Source organism: Chionomys nivalis, chromosome 18 (assembly GCF_950005125.1).
Source record: "Chionomys nivalis chromosome 18, mChiNiv1.1, whole genome shotgun sequence".
NCBI lineage: Eukaryota > Metazoa > Chordata > Mammalia > Rodentia > Cricetidae > Chionomys > Chionomys nivalis.
In genome coordinates, this window is record NC_080103.1 from 4,936,185 (window position 1) to 4,956,763 (window position 20,579).

General features: G+C 51.4%; 3 protein-coding genes across 6 annotated transcripts; 1 reads left to right on the plus strand and 2 right to left on the minus strand.

Annotated features, from left to right (window-relative positions):
• Positions 1-4,563: 4,563 nt before the first annotated feature.
• Dpm3 (dolichyl-phosphate mannosyltransferase subunit 3, regulatory) lies at positions 4,564-5,092 on the plus strand. Its single transcript, XM_057794068.1, has 2 exons — positions 4,564-4,626; positions 4,748-5,092. The coding sequence occupies exon 2, from the start codon at positions 4,753-4,755 to the stop codon at positions 5,029-5,031; it is 279 nt and encodes a 92-aa protein (XP_057650051.1). The 5' UTR covers positions 4,564-4,626; positions 4,748-4,752; the 3' UTR covers positions 5,032-5,092.
• Positions 5,093-5,850: 758 nt separating this feature from the next.
• Slc50a1 (solute carrier family 50 member 1) lies at positions 5,851-8,319 on the minus strand. Of its 4 annotated transcripts, none has more exons than XM_057793556.1 (6): positions 8,274-8,319; positions 7,612-7,689; positions 7,383-7,506; positions 6,658-6,819; positions 6,285-6,404; positions 5,851-6,210 (listed from the first exon to the last, which is right to left on the minus strand). In XM_057793556.1, the coding sequence occupies exons 2-6, from the start codon at positions 7,671-7,673 to the stop codon at positions 6,109-6,111; spliced, it is 570 nt and encodes a 189-aa protein (XP_057649539.1). In that variant the 5' UTR covers positions 7,674-7,689; positions 8,274-8,319; the 3' UTR covers positions 5,851-6,108. The 4 variants fall into 4 exon arrangements, with proteins under 4 accessions (XP_057649539.1, XP_057649540.1, XP_057649538.1 ...); XM_057793557.1 differs by lacking the exon at positions 8,274-8,319 and adding an exon at positions 7,982-8,111; XM_057793555.1 differs by lacking the exon at positions 8,274-8,319 and adding an exon at positions 7,939-8,104 and having other exon boundaries at positions 6,285-6,300.
• A 1,084-nt stretch (positions 8,320-9,403) lies between these two features.
• On the minus strand, positions 9,404-16,090 carry Efna1 (ephrin A1). The gene is made up of 5 exons (XM_057793413.1): positions 15,904-16,090; positions 12,650-12,945; positions 10,579-10,644; positions 10,414-10,464; positions 9,404-10,275 (listed from the first exon to the last, which is right to left on the minus strand). The coding sequence occupies exons 1-5, from the start codon at positions 15,993-15,995 to the stop codon at positions 10,163-10,165; spliced, it is 618 nt and encodes a 205-aa protein (XP_057649396.1). The 5' UTR covers positions 15,996-16,090; the 3' UTR covers positions 9,404-10,162.
• Positions 16,091-20,579: the final 4,489 nt, after the last annotated feature.

A 20,579-nucleotide genomic window follows, 5' to 3' on the forward strand; every position in this document is an offset into this window, starting at 1 on the left:
TTTTGTTGATTATATGTATGACTGTTCTATTGTCCCTAGGAAACTGTAGGTATCTCAGGGCAGGGACAGATACAATCTGACTATCTGGAGCCCTCCTGAGGGACTTAGTAATCTCTGTGGCACCTGTGGGTGCCTGGATGCAGGTCATAGGGCAGACCACTGACTAAGTCTTCACCTCCAACATATATGCACTCCCTGCCTCCCCCCGGCTCCTGGAGGTCGTCCTGAGGGCCTTATGCATGCTAGACAAGCTTTCTATGACTGAATTATATACACAAGCCCCAAATACAAATACTTTTTGAAAGATTTATTTATCTTTATGTCTGTCCTTTGCATGCCTGTATATGTGTGCACTTTGTGTGTGTCTAGTGCCTGCACAGGACAAGGGAGAGCATCACGGTTGTGAGCCACCATGCAGGTAGTGGCCTCTGCAAGAGCAGTAAGTACTCTTGACCACTGAGCAATTGCTCCAGCTCCATGAATACGTTAAAACAATTTTTTAAAAAACTGTTTTTATTAAGCTGGGTGTAGTAACACATAGTTTTAATTCTGGCACTCAGGAGTCAAAGGCAGGAAACCTGCATGAGTTTGAGGCCATCCTGGTCTACACAGAGAGCTCCAAGACAGCCAGGACTCTAGAGAGAGACTCTGTTTCAAAAAAACAAGTACAAATAAAAAAGATTTATTTTTATGGTGTGTGGGCTGTACACAGGCATCTGAGCTCAGAACAGGGCCGTGCATCCCGTGGGCTATAGTTATAAGTAATTGTGGTCTGGCCGATGAGAGTGCTGGGAACTGAACCCCGACCTCTATAAGGGCAGTATTGTGCTCTTAACCACTGAACCATCTCTCCAGCCCCTAATACAACACAGATACTTTTCAGGGGGTTTTAATCACCTGATCCCAGCCAGTTTTTCAAGCTTGTCTCCTGCTATTTCCACCCCATAAAGCATTCTTTGTCCTGGAGACAGCCGCGAGAATTACTCGACATGAACTGTCCCATCTCCGTGTGTGTGAAGGCTGTCCCGGGGCTTTGGACACTCTCTTCCACAGTCCAATCGAGTTCCTGGGCCTCCATCAAGTCCTCCTCCTCTGTCTTCCAGTTAGGAGTGTACATTCCTCCTTCTTCACCGACTACAATAAGGAGCCCTTTGGTTTAGAATGTTTCCTTCTAAACCCAAGCTAGACAGGTAGACAGTGCCAACCAACAGCCACGCGCTTAGCCCTGTGCAGAAGGAACTGCCCTCAACCAGTTCTGAATGATGACAGGGGAGGGTAGTGCCGGTTCACTGTGGGCATGCCTCAGAGGCCAGAAGGTGTTGTGTGCCGTGGAACTGTAGTTACTGATGGTTGTGAGTCACGATGTGAGTGTTGGGAATTGAATTCAAATCCTCTGGAAGAACAGTCTTTTAGCCACTGAGCCATCTCTCCAGCTTCCGCATTTTTTTTTTTTTTTTTTTTGGTCTTAGGAGACAGGGTTTCTCTGTGTCTCTCTATCTCTGACTGTCCTGGAACTCACTCTGTAGATCAGGATAACCTTGAATTCACAGAGATCTGCCTGCTTTTGCTTCCCTGATTGCTGGGATTAAAGGCTTGTGCCACCGCTGCCCGGCTTGGGTGCTACTTGAAAAAAAATGTGCCAGGTGGTGGTGGTGCACGCCTTTAATACCAGCACTTGGGAGGCAGAGGCAGGTGGGTCTCTGTGAGTTCGAAGCCAGCCTGACATACAGAGAGAGCTTCAGGACCGCCAGGACTGTTTCACAGAGAAACCCTGTCTCAAACAACTAAAAAAAAAAAAAATTGTTTATTTTTTGGACAAGGCCTCCAAGCTTGCCTCAGACACAGTCAGTGGTACAGGCTGACCTTGACTTCAGGGCACTCCTCTGGCTTCAGTTCCCAAATGCTGAGGGTCAAGCCTGAGTCACCATGTCTGGTTCCTGTATTGACTTAAAAATGTATTAGATTTTTTGTTTGTTTTGTTTTGTTTGTTTGAGACAGGGTTTCTCTGCACAACAGAGAAATAACTTACCTAATTTGTATATAGGTTGCCAGTTTCCTGCTAACAACACCAGTGCCGGTCCCTGTTTGACAAGACTTCTGCTGCCGCACTCCTGCCCAGTCAGGAGTTTAAGACCCATCTGAACCCCCTCATCTTTCCTCCTTCAAAGCCCTGCCGAGCTGAGCTCTCACTGATCCAACCGCTGTGCTGTGCTGGAGCCCAAGTTGGAGCCTGCCATAAATGCTCTTGGCTTCTGCATACGAAGTCAGAATCTTGGTGGTCTCTGGGGGGCTCATGACATGGGCGTAGCAATATCTTATACCAAGATACCTAATACAGGGCCTGGAAAGACAGCCCAGCAGGTACAAGCACTGCTGCTCTTTCAAAGGACCTAAGTTGGGTTCTGTTCCCAGGTCTGGAAGTTTCACAGCCTCCCGTCGGTCAGTTCCAGGGGATTCCATATCTTCCTCTGGCCTCAGAGAGCACCTGAATATTATATGTGGCATAGATACACACAAATAAAAATAAAGTCTTTAAAAAGAAATATTTTTTAAAAAATATTTGCTACAGTAACTTTTCTCTCTCTTTTCTTTTTTAGATTTATTTATTATATACACAGTGTTCTGCCTGCATGTATGCCTGCAGGCCAGAAGAGGGCACCAGATCTCATTATGGATGGTTCTAAGACACCATGTGGTTGCTGGGAATTGAACTCAGGACCTTTGGAAGAGCAGGAAATGTTCTTAACCTCTGAGCTATCTCTCTAGCCCCAAAAGAAGTATCTTTTTAAAGGCAGTGGCACATGCCCTTAATCCCAGCACTCGGGAGGCAGATGAATCTCTGAGTTTGAGGCCACCCTGGTACTGGAACATTTAGTACTTGTTTGCTTCAAGTCTGATTGGCCCTCCACAGGGTACAGGCTGAGGCTTTTCCTGATTATTATAAGGGTGAGGCCCAGTCTCAGCATTGTTACTCTGCAGCCCGTCATGGCTGCGGTAATGTTAGGCCGCGTCAATATGAGGTTGAAATCTAACTTAACTTTCTTTTTAGTTGCAGATGTACTTGTTTTGTTTTTGGTGCTGGGGAATGAACCCAGGGCCTGTCATACCTCTGCTTCCATGGAGACTGAGCCACACCTCTAGTCCTGCAGAAGTTCCCCCAACAAACCATCTTCTTAGCCAAATTCTAGCACTACCGTGATAAATTGGGATGCTGTTCATTCAGTTTCTTGCCCCTTTTTATTTTTTTAAATCCATTTATTTATTTATTTATTTATTTATTTATTTATTTATTTATTATGTATTTATTTATTCTGTCTACATGTACAACACCCGCACACCAGAAGGGGGCGCCAGACCTCATTACAGATGGCTGTGAGCCACCATGTAGGTGCTGGGAATTGAACTTAAGACCCCTGAAAGAGCAGTCAGTACTCTTAACCCCAGAGCCATCTCTCCAGCCCCTTACCTATATTTCCAAATAACATATAGTTATATGATTATTTTTCCTTCTTTCTGGTTTCTTTTATTGTTTATTTTTTTTTTTTTTTGGTGATATTAGGGATTGAAACCAGAACTCTGTGCCTTGGCATGGTCTTCTAATAGACTCCAGGCCATAGAATGGGGATCTAGTTGTCATTAATCCTCATTTTCCTACATACTTCCCTTTCTTACCTTTTAAGTTTCAATGTATTCTAATTTTTAGCTAAATTAGCAATCAATTTTTACATTGTTATTGGTGTGAAAACTGAGCTCAGGAGGAATAATAAATAGTGCTAGCCTGGAGTCATTAACCTCTGTCTCAAAGCAAAGCAACACCCAGGCTGGAAAAATGGCTCAGTAGTTCAGTTCTCTTGAGCAGTTTCATAGGACCTGAGCACCGATGTCACCCAGCTCACAACTGCCTGTAACTCCAGCTCAGGGGATTCGATAGGCTTGCCTGGCCTCCGCAGGCACCCGAACGAATATAGCATGTGCTCACACAGTCGCACATATGCACACGTAAAGATGTTAAACCAAAACGTACCAAAGATCAAACAAAACCCCCTCTTGTTTGGTTTAAATTGGAATTCTAAAGGCAACTCTTTATCTTATCCTGCATTGATGCTTTCTTCTTTTGTTGCATTCCTCTGGAATCACAGGTATGTGACATTCCGACCATGACTAGCCTGTTTCTTTCAGATAGGGTCTCAAATTGGAGTTCAAAGTCATCCTAAATACTTAGTAAAAATCCTGTCCTGTTTCAAAATAAAAAGGGCTCAGTGGTAGAGTTGATCTTCAGTGTTTGGTGGGAGTGTTGGAAGAATGATTTAATAATTAAATGATGTGGTCTCTGCGCTGGAAAACTGCAACATTTGGCCTATCCTCAAACTTTCCACAAGTCCCAGTCAGTCCAGATCTGGGTGCCCAGGAAAAGCAGCGCAAAAACGCCTCTAGACTTAACTTACAATTTCCGAAAGAGCACTCTGTTACTTCCCCGCCCCACCCCCCGCCCCGGACCTGAGCGCAGCCGGAAGTTCCCCAGGCGCTGTCCTGAGAACTACAGTTCCCAGAAGGCAGTGCGGAGGAAGAGCAGTAGTAGAAGAGGACTTCCGGACGCTGATGCGGACCTTAACGCGACGCCCAGAGGTACGCTAAGGTGGCGGGCTGATTGGAAAGTGCAAGAGGGTGGCAGTGAATGGGAATGCTTGTCAGATGCAGAGCGGGCAATGGTAGAAAGGATCCTCAACCTAGATTCCTCTCCTTGCAGCGACCATGACGAAGTTAACCCAGTGGCTTTGGGGACTGGCGCTCCTGGGCTCTGCGTGGGCTGCCCTGACCATGGGAGCTCTGGGCCTGGAGCTACCTTTCCCTTGCCAGGAAGTCCTGTGGCCACTGCCTGCCTACCTGCTGGTGTCCGCTGGCTGCTACGCCCTGGGCACTGTGGGCTATCGCGTGGCCACCTTTCATGACTGCGAGGACGCCGCCCGAGAGCTGCAGAGCCAGATCCTGGAGGCCCGAGCGGATTTAGCCCGCAGGGGGCTACGCTTCTGACACCGTCACGCATTCCGTCCGGACATCCTTCCTCGTTCCCCATTAAAGTGCAGTTTTTAGTTTCTAACCTTGTGTATCTTGTGTATTGGGGATTAAGTACTGGGGTTCTATATATCGGAAGTCAAGAAGCGGAGGCAGGAGAGCCACCTTCTCAGGCTTTAGCGTTGCATTTTGGTGGTGTTCTGTCCCCTTCTCAGATCTTTTTCTTTTCTTTTTGAAATAGGGTCTCATGTATCCCAGACATATGGCTGAGGATGCCTTTCTCTACTTCTGCCTGACATCCCTAATTACAGGCAGAGGCTTCATGACTAGATTATGTGTTTGGGAATTGAACCTGCTGGGCTTCAAACATGTAAGCCCTCAACTGAACTACATCCTCAAACCTGTTTTGTTTATCTGTTTGGTTTTTCTAAGTAGTCCAACTTGGCGTGTTGCTCAGACCGCCCTCAACCTTGCAGCCCTCCTGCCTCAACCTCTTTGTTTTGTTTGAGACAGAGTTTCTCTGTGTAGCCCTGGCTGCCCCAAAACTCTGTAGACCAGGCTAGCCTCAGAGTGAGAGATCTGCCTGCCTCCACCTCCTAAGTGCTGGGACCACTCGGCTCTGCCTCAACCCTTTAAGTGCTGGGATTATAGGCTTCCCACATACGGCTGTATGTATACCCAATTTCCATTTTTTTTTATAACCTCCAAGTTTTTTTTTCTTCTTAAACGGCCTTCCAGGTCTTTGTGACTTCTAGCTCTGTCAGAGGCCAGTCACAGACTCAGCTTGTATCGAGTCAGGAAGGCTGAGAATCGTGGAGAAAGCACAAAGCCTGCAGGCAGGGGTGGGGAGCACTTTATTTTAAGGCACAGTCTAAAGATACCACCTCAGCCTCCAAAATGAGAAAAGATAATCTCTTAAAATGCAATTTCATCCCATAGGTCCCATCCAATCTACGTAAAGGTCTTTCTTTGATCCCTCTAGTTTCAAAATCAACTTTTTTTCCTCACAACCCATTGCATCCGTGGAATTGGTCAGGAGGACCAGCAGAAACAGGAGCTCTTTTTGGTATCAAGCGGGCCCTACGGTGCCTGTGGTCAGGTCTGCAGAAGGCGGTACTTCCTGTCGTGCTCCGGGGGATACTTGCAGAAAAGCCCAAGGCGGATCAAGCTGGTAAGGACTCCAGGAAGGTTGGGCACCTGCAATCACAGAGCTGCCATGAAGACGGGACTGTTTGCTCGTAGACTCCTTGTCCCACCTGGGATCTTCTTACCGTGATGTATGGGTCTCTGAGGCGAAAGCCGTAGATGGACCAGGAGGTGGAGGAGAGGAGGGTGGCAATGGTGAGTGAGAAGGAGAGACGCTGGCTTGATTTAGTCTGAATGATCTTAGCCTAGGGCAGAAATACTCCTGGTTGAGGTCCACATTACCATTCCTGAACCTGTGCCTAGGAATTTCCGTGGAAAAAAGACCCAAATCCCTCTGCTTTTTCACCCAGCCCTCTCCTGCACCCTGCGCACCCACCTCTACTGCCTGGCCTCCTTCCAGGAGCTGGGTCTCCCCCCTCTCCCCCCTTAGAATATCAGCCAGTCTTTGGCTAAGGTAGCCTAGCCCTTCTCTCCCCACCTCTTGGCCACCACACTCACCAAGTCAGCCAGTGGCGAGAGGTACATGCTGATAGTAAAGACACTGCAGAAGAGGCCTAACTGCTGAAGCCGGGCCTCCAGGTCTGGCACCAGAAGCCAAAAGTAGCCATAGCCCAGGAGAAGGAGCCCCAGCAAGGCCGCAGTCTGCAGGAGTACAGTGTGCTGTGGAGAAGCAGCTTACTTAGGCTACACCAGAACATTATTTCTCTGGTGGGATTGCTTCGTCCTGTCTTGGTCCATGCTCTAATGGAGAAGTCGGTTTTCACCCCAGCTTCATGCCAGTCTCTGGCACCAGTTACTTGAAGGAAATCTCACCCACACAACACTGGAGGTCTCCAGGGGAAGGAAAGTTGATCTTTTTGTCTCCCTCCCCTTTTCATGTGAGCCTCACGTATACAGTAGGAGACAAATGAATGTTTCTGTGATTGAGTGGGAAAGCAGAACTAATGGCCATTCTTAGCCTCTGGCCCCGGCTCTAACTCTAAGGGACCAGAGACAGTATATAGTCCCCTCTCCCCAACAATGACACCACTAGGGAAGCCACCAGCCTTGTGAGCAAGAGGAGGGCGGGTAGCTGTGAGTGCATTTTGTAGGCTTCCTGGGAAGAAGAACCAGAAGGGCCTTCTAAGAAAAGGAAGTAATGCCATCCCACTAGTCTTCCAGGAAACTGCTCTGCTAACGCGGCAGGGCGTGGAGCAGAGGTGGGTGCGATGGTGGGCCTCTACCTTCTGAGGACTGTAGTGCAGGTATGCCAGGATATAAAGAGTCTGAAGCACGGCACCCACGGTATTGACGATGATGAGGGTCCCATCTCCCTTCAAGACGCCATAACTCAGCCAGCCCAGGTTGCTGTGAGGGGAGGGATTATGGTCCAAGGGGCTGAGTGTGGCAGGGGGGTCCCCAGGGACCTCTTGCGCCTCCCTCCGCCTTTCCCATCACAACCAATATTCTCACTTGACATCCGTGGTGAGAAAAGGCAGGAACTGGATGCTGTCCACGCTCCGTGTCCTCTGCATGTGCCTGAGGTCCGAGCTGGAAGGGGACCCAAAGGGAATTGTTAAGAATGGGTCCTCGGTGCTTGTCATCCACCCTGAACGACAAGCAGATCCTCCTCCCTCAGGCTGAAGGGTCAGCCTCGCCCTAGCGCCCCAGATCATCCAGCCCTATTCCACTTTCATTCTGGGTTCCAGACACAGCCAGTAATTGTAGCCCCGTCTCTTGACCACTTTCCTCTCCTGATATCCTGGTCCTGTCTCCAGCCCAGTCCACCCGCGCTCTCACAGGCCAGTGGAGAACATGCCCAGGGTGAATAGCACGCAGGCACCGGAAAGGAACGAGTCTGCCACGCTGCCCGCCTCCATCCCACCGGAGTCGGTTCCCTCGCCCAATGCTGTGCACTAGCTGTTCAGGTCCAGAGAAGGCGACTGCGAAGCCCCGCCCTCCCCGCGGACCGGCGCCGGAACCCGCCCTCGCCAGAACGGCACCGGAACTGGGGCCTCTGCCACACCAGCGCTGCACGCTGGAGGGCTGGATTGGTTCCCGAGCTTTCCCTTCGGATGGCGCTTAGGGGTTTTAGTAGGGACCGCGCATTTGTCCCCGACCGGGCCCCTCCTCACACTGCTCACTCCTTGATGACCACCAGCCTCAATGTCTGTTCCCACGTGACTTTGTATGCTAGAAGGCAAACACCAGATTTAGTCTCCCCCAGTCTTCACCGCGCCTCCTATTAAGTGCTCCAAATCAGAACCTTGGTTACTCAGCTTTAGAAAGTTTCCCCTGGAGGTTATTAAAATCCTTTTAGCCTGTCGCCTAAAGAGCAGGAATTGCCAGGAGTTGCCATCTTTCTCCAGATGCCCTTCCTGTCCATGGACAACCCTACCCGTCCGTACCCCTGTTCAACATACTCCCTACTGGGAACTTTCCCTCCCATCCGCCCACGCGGCTCTGCTGGTGGGGCTGCACAGGCTTCAGCTGGCATCTAGCTCCTGACTCGCCCAGACAGCGTGAGTACCTGTATGGTAGCCAAAGCCTGCGCTTGAGGCTGAGGCGAGTGGGGTAGAGGGGCCAGGAGGGGAAAGCATTCAGAACGGGGTGCGGAGGGGATCCGGCTCACTACAGGGAATTCTGCAGAGCCCTCAGAGGAGGAAACACTCTGTGGCCTGGTAAGAAGCATGTCTTTTTAGAAAGAGAAGTTAAACCAAGTTGTGTATTTTATCTACCCCCCATCCTAGTCATTTACTAATTTTGTCTTTTATTTACTTATTTTGTTATTTGTGAAACAAGGTCTCACACTGTAGCCCAGGCTGGCATCGAAATTTTGACAGTTTTCTTACTCAACCTTCTAAGTGCTGGGATTCCAGGCGAGCGTCATGCTACGCCTGCGTCACTGGTTCTGCGTCACTGGTTCCGTCTGCTTTGTGCGAACTCAGGGCTCACACACACTACGCTAGCACTCCACTTCTTGAGGGGCTGAGGAAAGAACTCAGGGCTCACACACACTACGCTAGCACTCCACTTCTTGAGGTGCGTTCCCAGTCCCTTGTTTTTGCTTTTGAGGCCAGGTCTGAGTTGCCCATGCTTATCTCAAGTTTGCAATCTTCCCCCCTCAGCCAGGAGTGTAGCTGGGATTCTAGGTGTGTACCATACCAGCCCCGATTGTGTCCTGCATAGCTCCTGCTGTGGCAGAGTCTAACACACAGTAGGGACTCTGTGATCATGAATCGACATACAGGGGCAGAAAAACATGTCCAAAAAAACCAAAAACATTGCTTTATTATGATCCAAGAACACTGTATAAAAAAACCTCCAGTTGTAGAAACGAGCAGACACAGCACATTTATATACAGACACTGTACATGTGGGCCCTGCCCTTTCAGCTACATTCTACACAGACGGTACATGTGGGCACTGCCCTTACAGCTATACTCTCAGTATAGTCCTCGTGTTGGCACAGCTCCAGGGAATGCTGCCCGAAGGACGGGGAGGATGCAGTCAGTGCCTGGCTACAAACCTCTCTGGCAGCTCAGCAGGTGGAAATCTTGCAGAGATGCTGGGTCAGCCCAAGCATGCAGCCTCTCCTGTACCTGGCTCCCACGCAGGAAGCTGTCTCAAGCTTTCCCTTCGGTCAGTTCATCTGGACATCAGAGTTTCCTTGGAAGGGCGTCTTAGTGTCCAACTGCATGACCTCAGGCCCCCCAGCTCATCTCCCACTGGGCCCTCTAAATGGTCCAGGCCCGCACAGCTTGTTTCTTTGGCTTAAAGGTAAAAATCGCAGGGAAAGGACCGCCCCCTCTTCTTTCTCCATCCCTCTGAAGTGGAGGCAGGAATGGCACAGTCAGGCTGGTTGAACTCCTTTGGGTTGAAACCCTTAATCCTGAGCCTTCTGAGGCTTCAGGGTGGCAGCTTGAGCATGTAGTGGGAGTGATCCCCAGGGCTGGAGCTTTGGGGTGCTTATCCCTGCTCCGTGGCCCAGTTCCAATCCTTAAGCCAGGTGAAGCATCCACCTTCACTGAGTTTGTAGTAGCAGCAGTGGCAGGAGCAGCACAGCCCAGACCAGTGGGAAGAGTCGGGGGGCAGCACTGTAACCGATGCTGTGCAGAACCTGAACCTCCGGGTCGTCTGCAGGTGAGAAGGCAGAGACAAGGTAAGTGGCCCCGCTGTTTGCACCACCTTCCAGCCAGCCCCTGGGTGGCAAAGGGGCTGCTTCTATTAGCAAACCCTTCCTGTGACCCAGGCCCAATGGGTCTAGTGCCCTACCTGCTAGAATTCTCTTCTCCTGTGAATTGGCATGGGCATGAGGGCTATGAGCTGAAAGACAAGAATGGTAATAGATCAGGTATTGTTACGGAGGCAAGGAGGCAACTTCCTCCCCATCCCAGGCTCATGCTCAGCAGGGAGGCACCCACAGGGCCTGACACTCACTGATTTTGCCATCGACGGTCACCCTCAGCTTCAAGCACTGGTTTTCTTGATGGTAGATAGGTTTGGCTGTAAAATGATCCATAGGATGTTAAGGAAAGAGCCTTTGCTAGAAGATATGATTTCAAATTTGACTCTGCTTTCTCACTGCCCTGTTTACTTAAAATTTATTTTGTATTTATTTAAGACAAGATTTCACTATGTAGCACTGACTGCCCTGGAACTTCTTATGTAGATCAGGCAAGCTTTAAACTCACAAAAAGTCTACCTACCTCTGCCTCCTGAGTGCTGGATAAAGCATCCAAACCATATACAACCTTTATTATTATTATTTTTTAAACTTTGCTTTCTTCTTTAGTGTGTGAAAGACAGAGCACAAATGTTGGGGGTCAGTTCTTGCCGTCCATCTTGCCTCTGTACTGCGTGCTCAGTAAAGCTGTAAGAAGAACTCTGCTTTTTCTCCCTATCTTTTTTTAAAACAGGGTCTCTACAAACTCCCTGCAGTTCTGAGATTGACTCTGTAGACCGGGCTGGTCTCAAACTCAGATACACATGCCTCTGCCTCTCAAGTGTTGGAATTAAAGGCTTGGGCCGCCACACCCCACCAATGTTAATTTTCTTGTCCCTGCCTCCCATCACCAGATAGGAGTGCTGGGGTCACAAACGTGTTCTGCCGTCTTTGCCCTTTCCTGTGGGCTCCAGGGCCATGGCAGCCGGCACACATGGGCTCCAGACAGGATTCAGGTTATCAAGTTTATGCAGTAACTGCTTTCTTATTTTATTTATTCATTCATTTTATTTATTTATTTTTTTTGAGACAGGGTTTCACTGTGTAGCCCTAGCTGTCCTGGAACTCCCTCTGTAGGCCAAGCTGGCCTCGAACTCACTGCGTGCTGGGATTAAAGGCGTGAGCCACCATGCCCAGCCCCTATTCAGTTTGTTTTAGGCATGGTTTTACTCTAGCCCACATTGACCTGAAACTTTGTAGCCCAGGCTACCCTTGAATTCACACAAGTCCTCCTATCTCAGTCTCTCGAGTGCTGGGATTATAGTTGCGAGCCCCCATGCCTTGCCTAATCTTGATATTTATTTACCTTCAGTTTTTGCCTACTTTCTGATCAGTGTTCAGTCCCATCTCTCATTCTCCGGAACAACTCTAGCTGTGGTAGTGACAGGGACACGGACGATGTCCTTTCTACACACCCATCTCTCATGGCTCCCAGCCTGAAGTTGGGCGAGGTGTTCGCAGTGTAATTTTCCTTTCCCCGGGCCATTTTCTACTGTGCTAGCCTAGACCCAAGGGGAGAACAAGCCCTGGATTCATCAATGAGTTCCTGCCACCCTCAGGACGAAGTATAAACGCCTAATAGTATTTCGGTTCCAAGAATCTGTCCTATCCACTTTTCTTTTCTTTTTTTTTTTTTTTTTTTTTTTTTGAGACAGGGTTTCTCTGTGGTTTTGGAGCCAGCTCTTGTAGACCAGGCTGGTCTTGAACTCACAGAGATCCGCCTGCCTCTGCCTCCCAAGTGCTGGGATTAAAGGCGTGCGCCACCACCGCCCGGCCTCCTATCCACTTTTCAAGCCCATCACTGTATTTCTCGTATACCTCTTATTTCGGGAGCTCTAGAAGTGATCGCCCTCCTTTGGCGCATGCGCCCTCGTACGCCTCATTCCGGGAGCTCTAGAAGAGGGCACTCTCCCTTGGCGCATGCGCCCTTGCACTTGTCATTCCACACAGTCTTTGCTGTCTTTGACCTTGGCAGGCACACAGATCATTTCCCCAAGTGCCCCGTGTTCATGTCAGTCAGTCACACCACACTCTTCTACTGGCCTGAAGATTTATGTGGGTTCCTTCCCAGCTTCCTTGAGAGCAGGGGCTAGGAATATTTTAGTTATTTTTGTGCCCATGTGCCAATCTGAGTGCCTAGCACACACCTGAAGCTTGTTCCACATCTGCGATATGAATGAGAGAAAACTGCGTTTGTATCTGGAAGGGGCCGGGGCTCTATGCTACTTGACCCAGGCACATGCTGCGGGCCACAAGTGCTCTGGGACCCGTCCCTTGTGTACTCACAGATGTAGTAGTAGCTGTGCCCTTCCTTGAACTCCTTGCCCAAGGTAAAAGGTGTGAAGCGCTGGAATTTCTCAGATAGCTTCTCCGGGCCATGCTTGGCACTGGGCTGGTTGCACTTCCAACGGACCTGGTCCTTGGACTGGGGCTGGCACGCCGCATACTCGGGCTGCTCCACCATGTACAGTGTGTACCGCTCCATGGCAGCCTCCGCCACGGAGTCGTCCTCGTAATGCGGGCAGATGATGTCGAGGTAGTCGTTCAGCCGCACGTGGACGGTGTAGTCCTCCTCCCGGAACCTGGGCCGGTGCAGAGCAGAGGGAAGCAGTCCACTCAGAAGTCAGGCCGGAGCCCGAAGCTTCCAATTGGCCACACATCATCCCTTACAGTTCACACTGGAGTCCCGAAGAATTTCTCCCCAAATCGTAACTCCCATATTTTCTGATCTTGATCTCTTTCATCTTTCTCTATCACCTTCAACTATTCCCTTGCTACAGGCATCTCCTGCTCCTTCTCCAAACAACATCCACTAAGTATCTCTCAGGTACCAAAGTACTTTCTAGAACACCCCAGGTATTTGCCCAAGGATAGGTTCTGTTTCCCCAGGTGATTCTTTAAATGCCAGGAAACTTCAGTCTGGGCTGTTCTGGATTCAGGAGCCAAGCTGGGTCTCTCTCTACTGTTGCTGAGCTCTTCATCACACCCCTGGCTTTGCTTATCTCATCCTGTCCGGGCTCTCGCAGAGTTTCAGATTTCCACTACCCTGCAGCACCCAATCTCTGGTCCAAACCCAGACTAACAGATAGTAAAACCGTTCTTATCAGGTGATTCAAATCTGTCTTTCTTGTTACTCAAATTTTCGCCCTGATCTCCTTGTCCCATTCCCTCAGAGCACCCCCAAACATCCTTGATCTCCTTGTTCCATTCCCTCAGAGCACCCCCAAACATCCCTGATCTCCTTGTCCCATTCCCTCAGAGCACCCCAAACATCCCTGTCTTTTTAGGTCCAAGAGCCTCAGTCCCACCTTTCCCTGATGAGATGCTGCAGTTCTGAGACCGGAGACTGCCTTGCCTTTCCTTCTCCCCAGGTGGAGCCAGCTCCCCTCCCCCAGCCGGTTCCCCCCAAAGCCTGGCAGGCTCCAGCCTGACTGCCCACCAGCCCCTCCCACTTAGCTTCAGACACCTGGCTCCAGCCTGGGTAGGGTCTTAGCAGTGGGAAAGTGCCCCCCCCCCTTTGAAAGCCAGTCAGCGCTCTGAATTCTCCCAAGCACTGCCAGTGGGAGGCTCAGCAGAGCTGGCTGCCAATTTGCTTTAAAACCAAGTCCTTGGCATGGGTGGTGCCCATAGTGATGGTGGGGTTCCATGGTGGCCACCCACTACCCAGTCATCATGACCCTTTAGAGGCCTGGCCTTGCAACAGCTTGCAGCCTCTGGAACTAGGCTTAGCAGGCCCCTCCCCCACCCCGGGGAAAAGAGAGAAGCAGAGGGAGGGCTTTTAAAATTCCTCTCTGGAGAGATAAACATAGAAGCCATTTCAGAACAGGTATTTCAGCTCTGGGCCTGGCGTCTTTCCCCCATTCCCGTGATGGGCACTGACTCATGCCTTATCCACCTCTGCTACCCGCCCAGGCGCTCTTGAACGCCTGTGAAAATTTACCTTGTCAAATGAGGGCAGACCCCAGGACCCCAGGGCAGCTCGGTACCTTTGGGCAGAGGGGGCAGAGGAGCCGGAATGGCCAGGGTGCCTGTGTCTCTAGGCCTCTGCCTGGAGGTTGGGGATCCCAGGGCTAATGCCCACTGCCCTGAGTCACCCATGCCAACCCTACACCCGCCCTGTTCACTGCCGCCTCATCTCTTCCCAAGCTGGCCCTGGCTAGACTGCCCATGACCTCCACGCTAGACCAGCTTTCCTATTGCTGTAAATAAGTCAGGGTATGTGTGTGTCCAGGGGGACAGGGCCGATGCTGTACTTAGTGGGGCACCATCTTCTCCTCTTAGCCTGCCTGGGACACTTGGTCTCCATCTGGGAAGGGGGGCTACATTAGTGGTAGAGAAGACAGGGAGGGGGGCAAGGAAGAGGCTCCTTCCTGAAAGAGAGGAAACCTGGGAGCTTGGGAACGGAAAAGGCCAGAGATCCCCCCTCCCTACTCCCGGCTTCCTGTCCCCTCCTCCTCCTTCAGCCAACACCTGGCATGGGCATAAACAGGGACTTTGCTCTTTCCCACTACTAGGACAGGACTGGGTCAGGGGGACAAGCTGACTGGGCTGCTGTAGTACCCCAGGGCCAGGAAGACACTGTCCTTAGGGTTGGCAGCTGGCTCTGTGCTGCCAGTAGACCCTCAATGCAATGCCACAATGCCAGGAGAACAGCACAGCGTCTGTCTCAGAGGAAGGGGGTGGTTTAGTGGTATTTTGTGCCCCCCCCAGTCAGGGTCGAGGCTTTTTTCTCCTTGTCCCACCCTAACCCCATCTTGGTTTTCCCCAAATACTGTTCTCACAACTGAGGAAACTCAAGGGCAAGAACAAAGGGTTTGACAGGGTCTTCTTCCCCAAACCGTTTGCTTCACAGCCCTAAACCTGCCCAGGAGAAATTACCTCCTTCCGGTTACAGCCCGCTGTGGCCGCGTGAAACCCCCCTGCTACTCTCCAAGCTTTCCAGAGACAACTCCTCTCATGAGTTCCTTAGTGTGGCCACCTTGGCCACTCCCTCGGTCTGTCCATGCACAGCATGTGCCTAAATTATGCCACCCCAAAATCCTTGGGGGTACTCTCCAGGGTCATCTTAAATACAGAATGAATACCTAATGCCCAAAACCTAGACTCCTACCAAGAGTCTTCCAGGGCTACTCCGAGCGTTGTGTTTACACTCGGTGTCAATAACTGCCTGTCAGTTCACAAATGCTCAAGCGGCCCACAAAAAGACAAGGCACAGACGTTTCGTGGGGGGACTTAAAGAGCCCTGGAGGCCAGGGCCAAGGCTACATTCTCAAGGCAAGGACGCTCGGCGTGAGATTCTTACTTTAGGAGTGATGGGATGCCAGAGGGCAGGAAGAGAAGGGCAGAAATAGCGCCTTTGCAAGTAGGCATGAGCCACGGTCGGGTGTTGCCAGTTACTAAGGTAAGGTGAAGACGCAGAAGGGGCGCTGCAGAATCCTTCCCACTCCTGGCCACCCTTCCTAGGCTCAGGCCAGAGGGTGGCTGAGGAAAGGCATTGCCAACCAGGCGCCCAGGCTACCAGAGGGAGTCTCGGGGCTTACTTGGGATTTGAACTGTTCCAGAAGACGATGTGACGGTCAGCAGCAGCCAGACTGCAGCACAGACCCAAGAGAGGGGCCCAAAGGAACTCCATAGCGTGGGGCCGGGCCGGGCCAGGCCGGGACGAGAGCTCTGCAGTGTAAGGTTCCCACTTGCTCCTCCACCGTACAGTAGGCACCGCGATCACAAATCTGGCCTCTTCTCTGCTCGACTCCGCCTTTTGGGCCGGCGCCGCCCGACACCCGCCCCGCCCCCGCCCCGCCCGGCGCGCGCTGCCCCAGGGCTCGGTGGCTAGGGAGGTGGAGGATGGGAAAACGATCGGTGTGTGTGTGGGGGGGGGGCCTGCCCCTGGGACGGAGCGCGCTCCGGGGTCTGCACGGATTTCCCCTTAGCTGCGTGTTCGCTTACGGGGGGGCTGGGGGGCCACACGTCTGTGTGAGGCTCTGTAGGCTTTGTGGGACAGGGCGCGTCGCAGACGCAAAGTGGAAAAGGGAACTCATGTGGGTCTGGGAAATCAGCGGCTTCAGGACCCGGTTCTTGCAGCGCGGGGCGCCAATCTTGCCGAGGTGCGAGGTGGGGGCTATACCCACACCTTTCCCGAGATTCACACCCAGGCCCGCGTACTCGCCTTCTCACACTCTCTCGCGATTGCCCCCCCTCCATGCCCAGACTGCGCTTGACTGCCCCTCCCCACACAGACGCGGCTGTTTGTTTTTGTTGGGTTTGTCAATGTTGTCTTTGTTCAAGAGATTGTGTCATCGCTTAGATGCCGGGAATAAAGTGCGACGCTGTGTGTGATCAAGTGTGTAAAGTGTGCGGCCAGGGCTAAGGGCGCCTCAATCCATCAGTACTTTGTGCGAGAGGAACAGATAGGACCCTTGGGCTCACGAGGGTCTTAATATTTTAATAGTGCAGAAGTACACTAATGACCTGTTTATATGTCTCACGTGTGCCTCGAGCGAATGCGCTCTTGCAGATGGACTGTGGGAATATGGTCATGAAGGGTGACAAACTAACCGACACATGTACATATGGCGTGTGTAAATGTGTGTGATGGCGGGTAGGTGTAAAGACACTTGTGAGTGTGTGCGGAAGCGTGTGGAAACGCCTGGCATACGTATGCTAATGTTTGTGAACAGTGTGTGAAGAAGACGGGAAAGGTTTTTGGGCGTGCAGCGGGGGTGGGCTGGAGTAGGGGTAGTTTGGGCTGCTGTGTTTGGCTCAAACTTGGGTCTTCCAGTACGCGGGCCTCACTACCAGGCTCAGATCCCCCTCCCCGGCTCCATGTAAACAACCTTGCAGGAATTCACCTCTCGAATCACAGCTGTCTGGAGAGGGGTTGGCGGCGTCTGCGCCTGGGTTGGAGCTGGCGGGCAGGTGTTTGATTAGACTCGAGTGCGTTCCTGGAGCTGGAAAGCTGAAGAGTGTTTGATAGTTTGCGTGTGTGGCTGTGTGCCTGCAGGGTTGATGGGGCAGGGGTTTAATTCTTGCCCTCCCCCCTTTCTTTGCGGCTGCGCATCACAGCAAGCCGCCGACCCGGGGCTCTTTGCCGGCTCTGGCCCAGCTTCCTGGGTTTCCTGGACGTTTCATCCTGGTTTTTTACGGCCAGGCCTGGCGGCAGAGCCTGTAATTACGCCGGGCCGGGACGCCACGGCCAGTCCGGTGCTGACCCTGCTGGGGAGGAGCCTGACGTTGAGGAGGGCTCTGACCTTCCTCCTCCTCCAGGAGGTGGGCCCATCTTGTCACTCTCACCATAAATATTTACCGAACTCCAACTAGGTGCCGCGCCCTGTAATCCCGCTCCTGGGTCAGGGTCCGGCTTTGCACAAGCACATGCCACCTGCGAGCACACCTGCCTTAAGCGACGTGCCGGAGCCCCACACAGATCCAAGGTGTGGCCCGCCCCTCCCGCCGGGTCCGAAGTTTATCAGCAGCCCTAGAGAAGTGCCTCACGCGCTTTTTGCTCATAGGTGAAGGTCCCCCACGCGCTCCCCCTGGTGCGAGTACCCCCTCCTAGTTCTTTTGCTTCGCAGGGTTTTGTTTTGTTCTCTGTCGCGTTGCCGGCGCCAGCGCGAACAGTAGCGGGTCAGAGTTTGTTGAGTAAGGTCACTCACTACAAAGGTGTAAACGTGTGAGCGCTGAGAAACTCGCAGAGGGGTTAGGCAGTAGTACATCTTTAGAGAAAATAGCCCAAGCTTGTCTCTGGGGGAGACGGCGTTGGGGCCGGGTCGCCTCCGTTGGCTGCCACTGGGCGAATACGTGTGGGTCCCGCGCTGCGCAGCTCCCCGCCTGGCAGGTTCAATCTTCATGGGTCCAGCCTGGCAGGGACGTGGCGCCCCCTGACTGCCGAGTCTGAGGCAGGAGCGAGCTGGGTGGAGAGGGGGGCGGAAACCTCGGCATCGGCAGGACGCAGAACCTCTGGTTTGGGACCTTCTCCAACATTGTCACTTCAGACCTTGATCCTATTCATGTATTTGTGCTTTTAGAAGTAGCTCATCTGTTTCGGCTATCCCTTGGCATGTAGAGCTCAATGATGAGGCTGAGATAAAGTCTTTGCCCTCCCAGAGTCCCGCTGTAAGCAGGGCACTTTTGTTTGGGCATGTTTTCCTGGAACTGGGTAGTAGAGGAAATACGCCTGGCAAACAACAGTCTTGCAAAGTGCTGAAACTAGACCCGCAACGCATTCGCACCACCCCGGTGCTCCCAGAGCCGCTGCGCCGCCTGCCGGGCGGACAGGAGAGCTTCAGGCTCTGTGAGATGCCGTCGTGGACGACAGAAGGGACTTCAGAACACAGAATAATAAATCTAGGCCTCCTGGGCATCCCAGTTCTAGCTCGCCCCGGCGTGTCTGACTTTGTTGGGGCTACCTGTTACCCTAAAGTTGTGTACCTGCATTGTCTCCCAGCGCTCCCACCCCCAGGCAAACATCTGTGCTAGGTGACAAATATGTATGAGGTGTCTGTTAGTCTGGGGAAAACCCCTTTGTGAATCCCTTCTGGGAATTTTTGAGGGCTAGGCTTAACTCTGGGTGTGCTGGGTGGGGGTGGGAGATCCTGGTCCACCAAGAGCGCTGCTCACCCGCAGGCAACTTTTCCAGACTGGAGCAGCCGCAGCCACTCAGCCGCTCGTCTGATGCTTCAGAGTAGGGAGGCCAGAGCCGCTGCCATGGGGCATCTGTAAGTACTTGGGCAAGCAGTGGCATAGTGGGTCCTAAACTTGGAGCCATTTTTGCCTTCCTTTCTGAAGGTAATTTTGAAAACGAAAGTGTACAACTTCTTACTTTATTAGTAATGTGTGCAAAATTTTCAGTTTGGAAAATAAGAGGTGGGAAAGAAAGGAGCTTCTAATAAGGATGTTTTTTTTTTTCTTTCTTTCTTTCTTTTTCTTTTTTTTTTTTTTTTTTTGGATAGGGTATCACTAATATGTAGTAGCCCTGGGTGTCCTGGAAGTCATTATGTAGACCAGGCTGGCCTCAAACTCGCAGAGATCTGCCTTCCTCTGCCTCCTGAGTGCTGGGATAAAGGCGTGTGTTATGGGACTGGAGACATGGCATAGCAGTAAAGATCACTGGCTGCCCATCCAGAGGACCAGGACGCTATTCCCAGGTCCTACATGGTGGCTCACAACCATCTGTGACTCCAGTCCCAGGGCACTGAGGTCCTTTTCTGATTTCTGAAGGCAGGGGCATGTAGGCAGTGCAGAGACTTTTATGCAGGCAAAGACATCAATGCACATTAAAAAAAAAAGTTAAAATATTAAAACAAGCAAAACACCAAACAATCACGTGCCACCAAGGCCAGCGCTTTGTTTTGCTGGAGTTTGGAATAGGACTCATTTCTGCTGGAGTCTGATGGTTAGCGTTTGAGCTTCAGCAGGAGACACATTTCTGGGACTGTCTGGAAGGGAGTTTCTAGACTGGGTTCGGTGAGGTGGAAAGAGGAAGATTTTCTCTGTGAGTGACACCGTGGGCTGGCGCCTGGGCTGAATGAGGAGGGAAAAGCCAACTGAAGAGGCACACTCTTGTGTGCCCTGGGACCAGCTGAAGTCTCCCTGCTGCGGTGCACAGTGCTCAACAGGGTGAGCCATAGTACAATCTTCCTTAAGTCGCTGTTGTTGGGTAATTTTGTCACAGTGTTCACCCCTGTTAATTCCCATCACACACAAGCTCACATACCACACATTTAAGTCTGGGGATGAGATGTTGTCATAACACGCTAGGTATGAATTCTCCCTACCATGGGGCCACACCCCAGCTCTGGAATGGATTTATTTTCCAAACCGAAGACCCATGTACTGGAGACAAACCCTCTAATACAGACCTACATTCCCTAATGCCCATGAAGGATTTATTTTATTTTATTTTAAGACAGTGTCTCATTATATTATCTAGGCTGGCTTTAAACTCATCTTGCCTCAGCTTCCTAACTTTGAAGGCTACGGGCATGTGCCACCATACCCACCTGCAAAAAAAAAAAAAAAAAAAGGAAAATGCTTTGGATAGTGCAGGCCGAAGGAAAATCTTTTGGCTACTAGTCCAGCTATCTTACCGAAAGTCAAAGTCAACAGAGCCTAATAATCTGCTCCTCACCCTCCTACCCAGGTGAGACTCTGGGTTTTGGTGTGATTCTCCCTCGGGTTAGGGGGGATTGGATAGGAGGAGAAAAGAGGGGAGGAAGAG

Bases quoted from the DNA above. Each gene is read 5' to 3' on its own strand.
- Dpm3 (XM_057794068.1), top strand. From the start codon at position 4,753: ATGACGAAGTTAACCCAGTGGCTTTGGGGACTGGCGCTCCTGGGCTCT.
- Slc50a1 (XM_057793554.1), bottom strand. From the start codon at position 8,018: ATGGAGGCGGGCAGCGTGGCAGACTCGTTCCTTTCCGGTGCCTGCGTG. The intron at 7,507-7,611 runs GTGAGAATATTG...CTCCCCTCACAG, and splicing joins TTTCTCACCACGGATGTCAA to CAACCTGGGCTGGCTGAGTT. The intron at 6,405-6,657 runs GTGAGTGTGGTG...TTTCTGCCCTAG, and splicing joins TCTCGCCACTGGCTGACTTG to GCTAAGATCATTCAGACTAA.
- Efna1 (XM_057793413.1), bottom strand. From the start codon at position 15,995: ATGGAGTTCCTTTGGGCCCCTCTCTTGGGTCTGTGCTGCAGTCTGGCT. The intron at 12,946-15,903 runs GTAAGCCCCGAG...GCACCGGCCCAG, and splicing joins TGGAACAGTTCAAATCCCAA to GTTCCGGGAGGAGGACTACA. The intron at 10,276-10,413 runs GTAGGGCACTAG...TCTCACCTGCAG, and splicing joins GGAGAAGAGAATTCTAGCAG to ACGACCCGGAGGTTCAGGTT.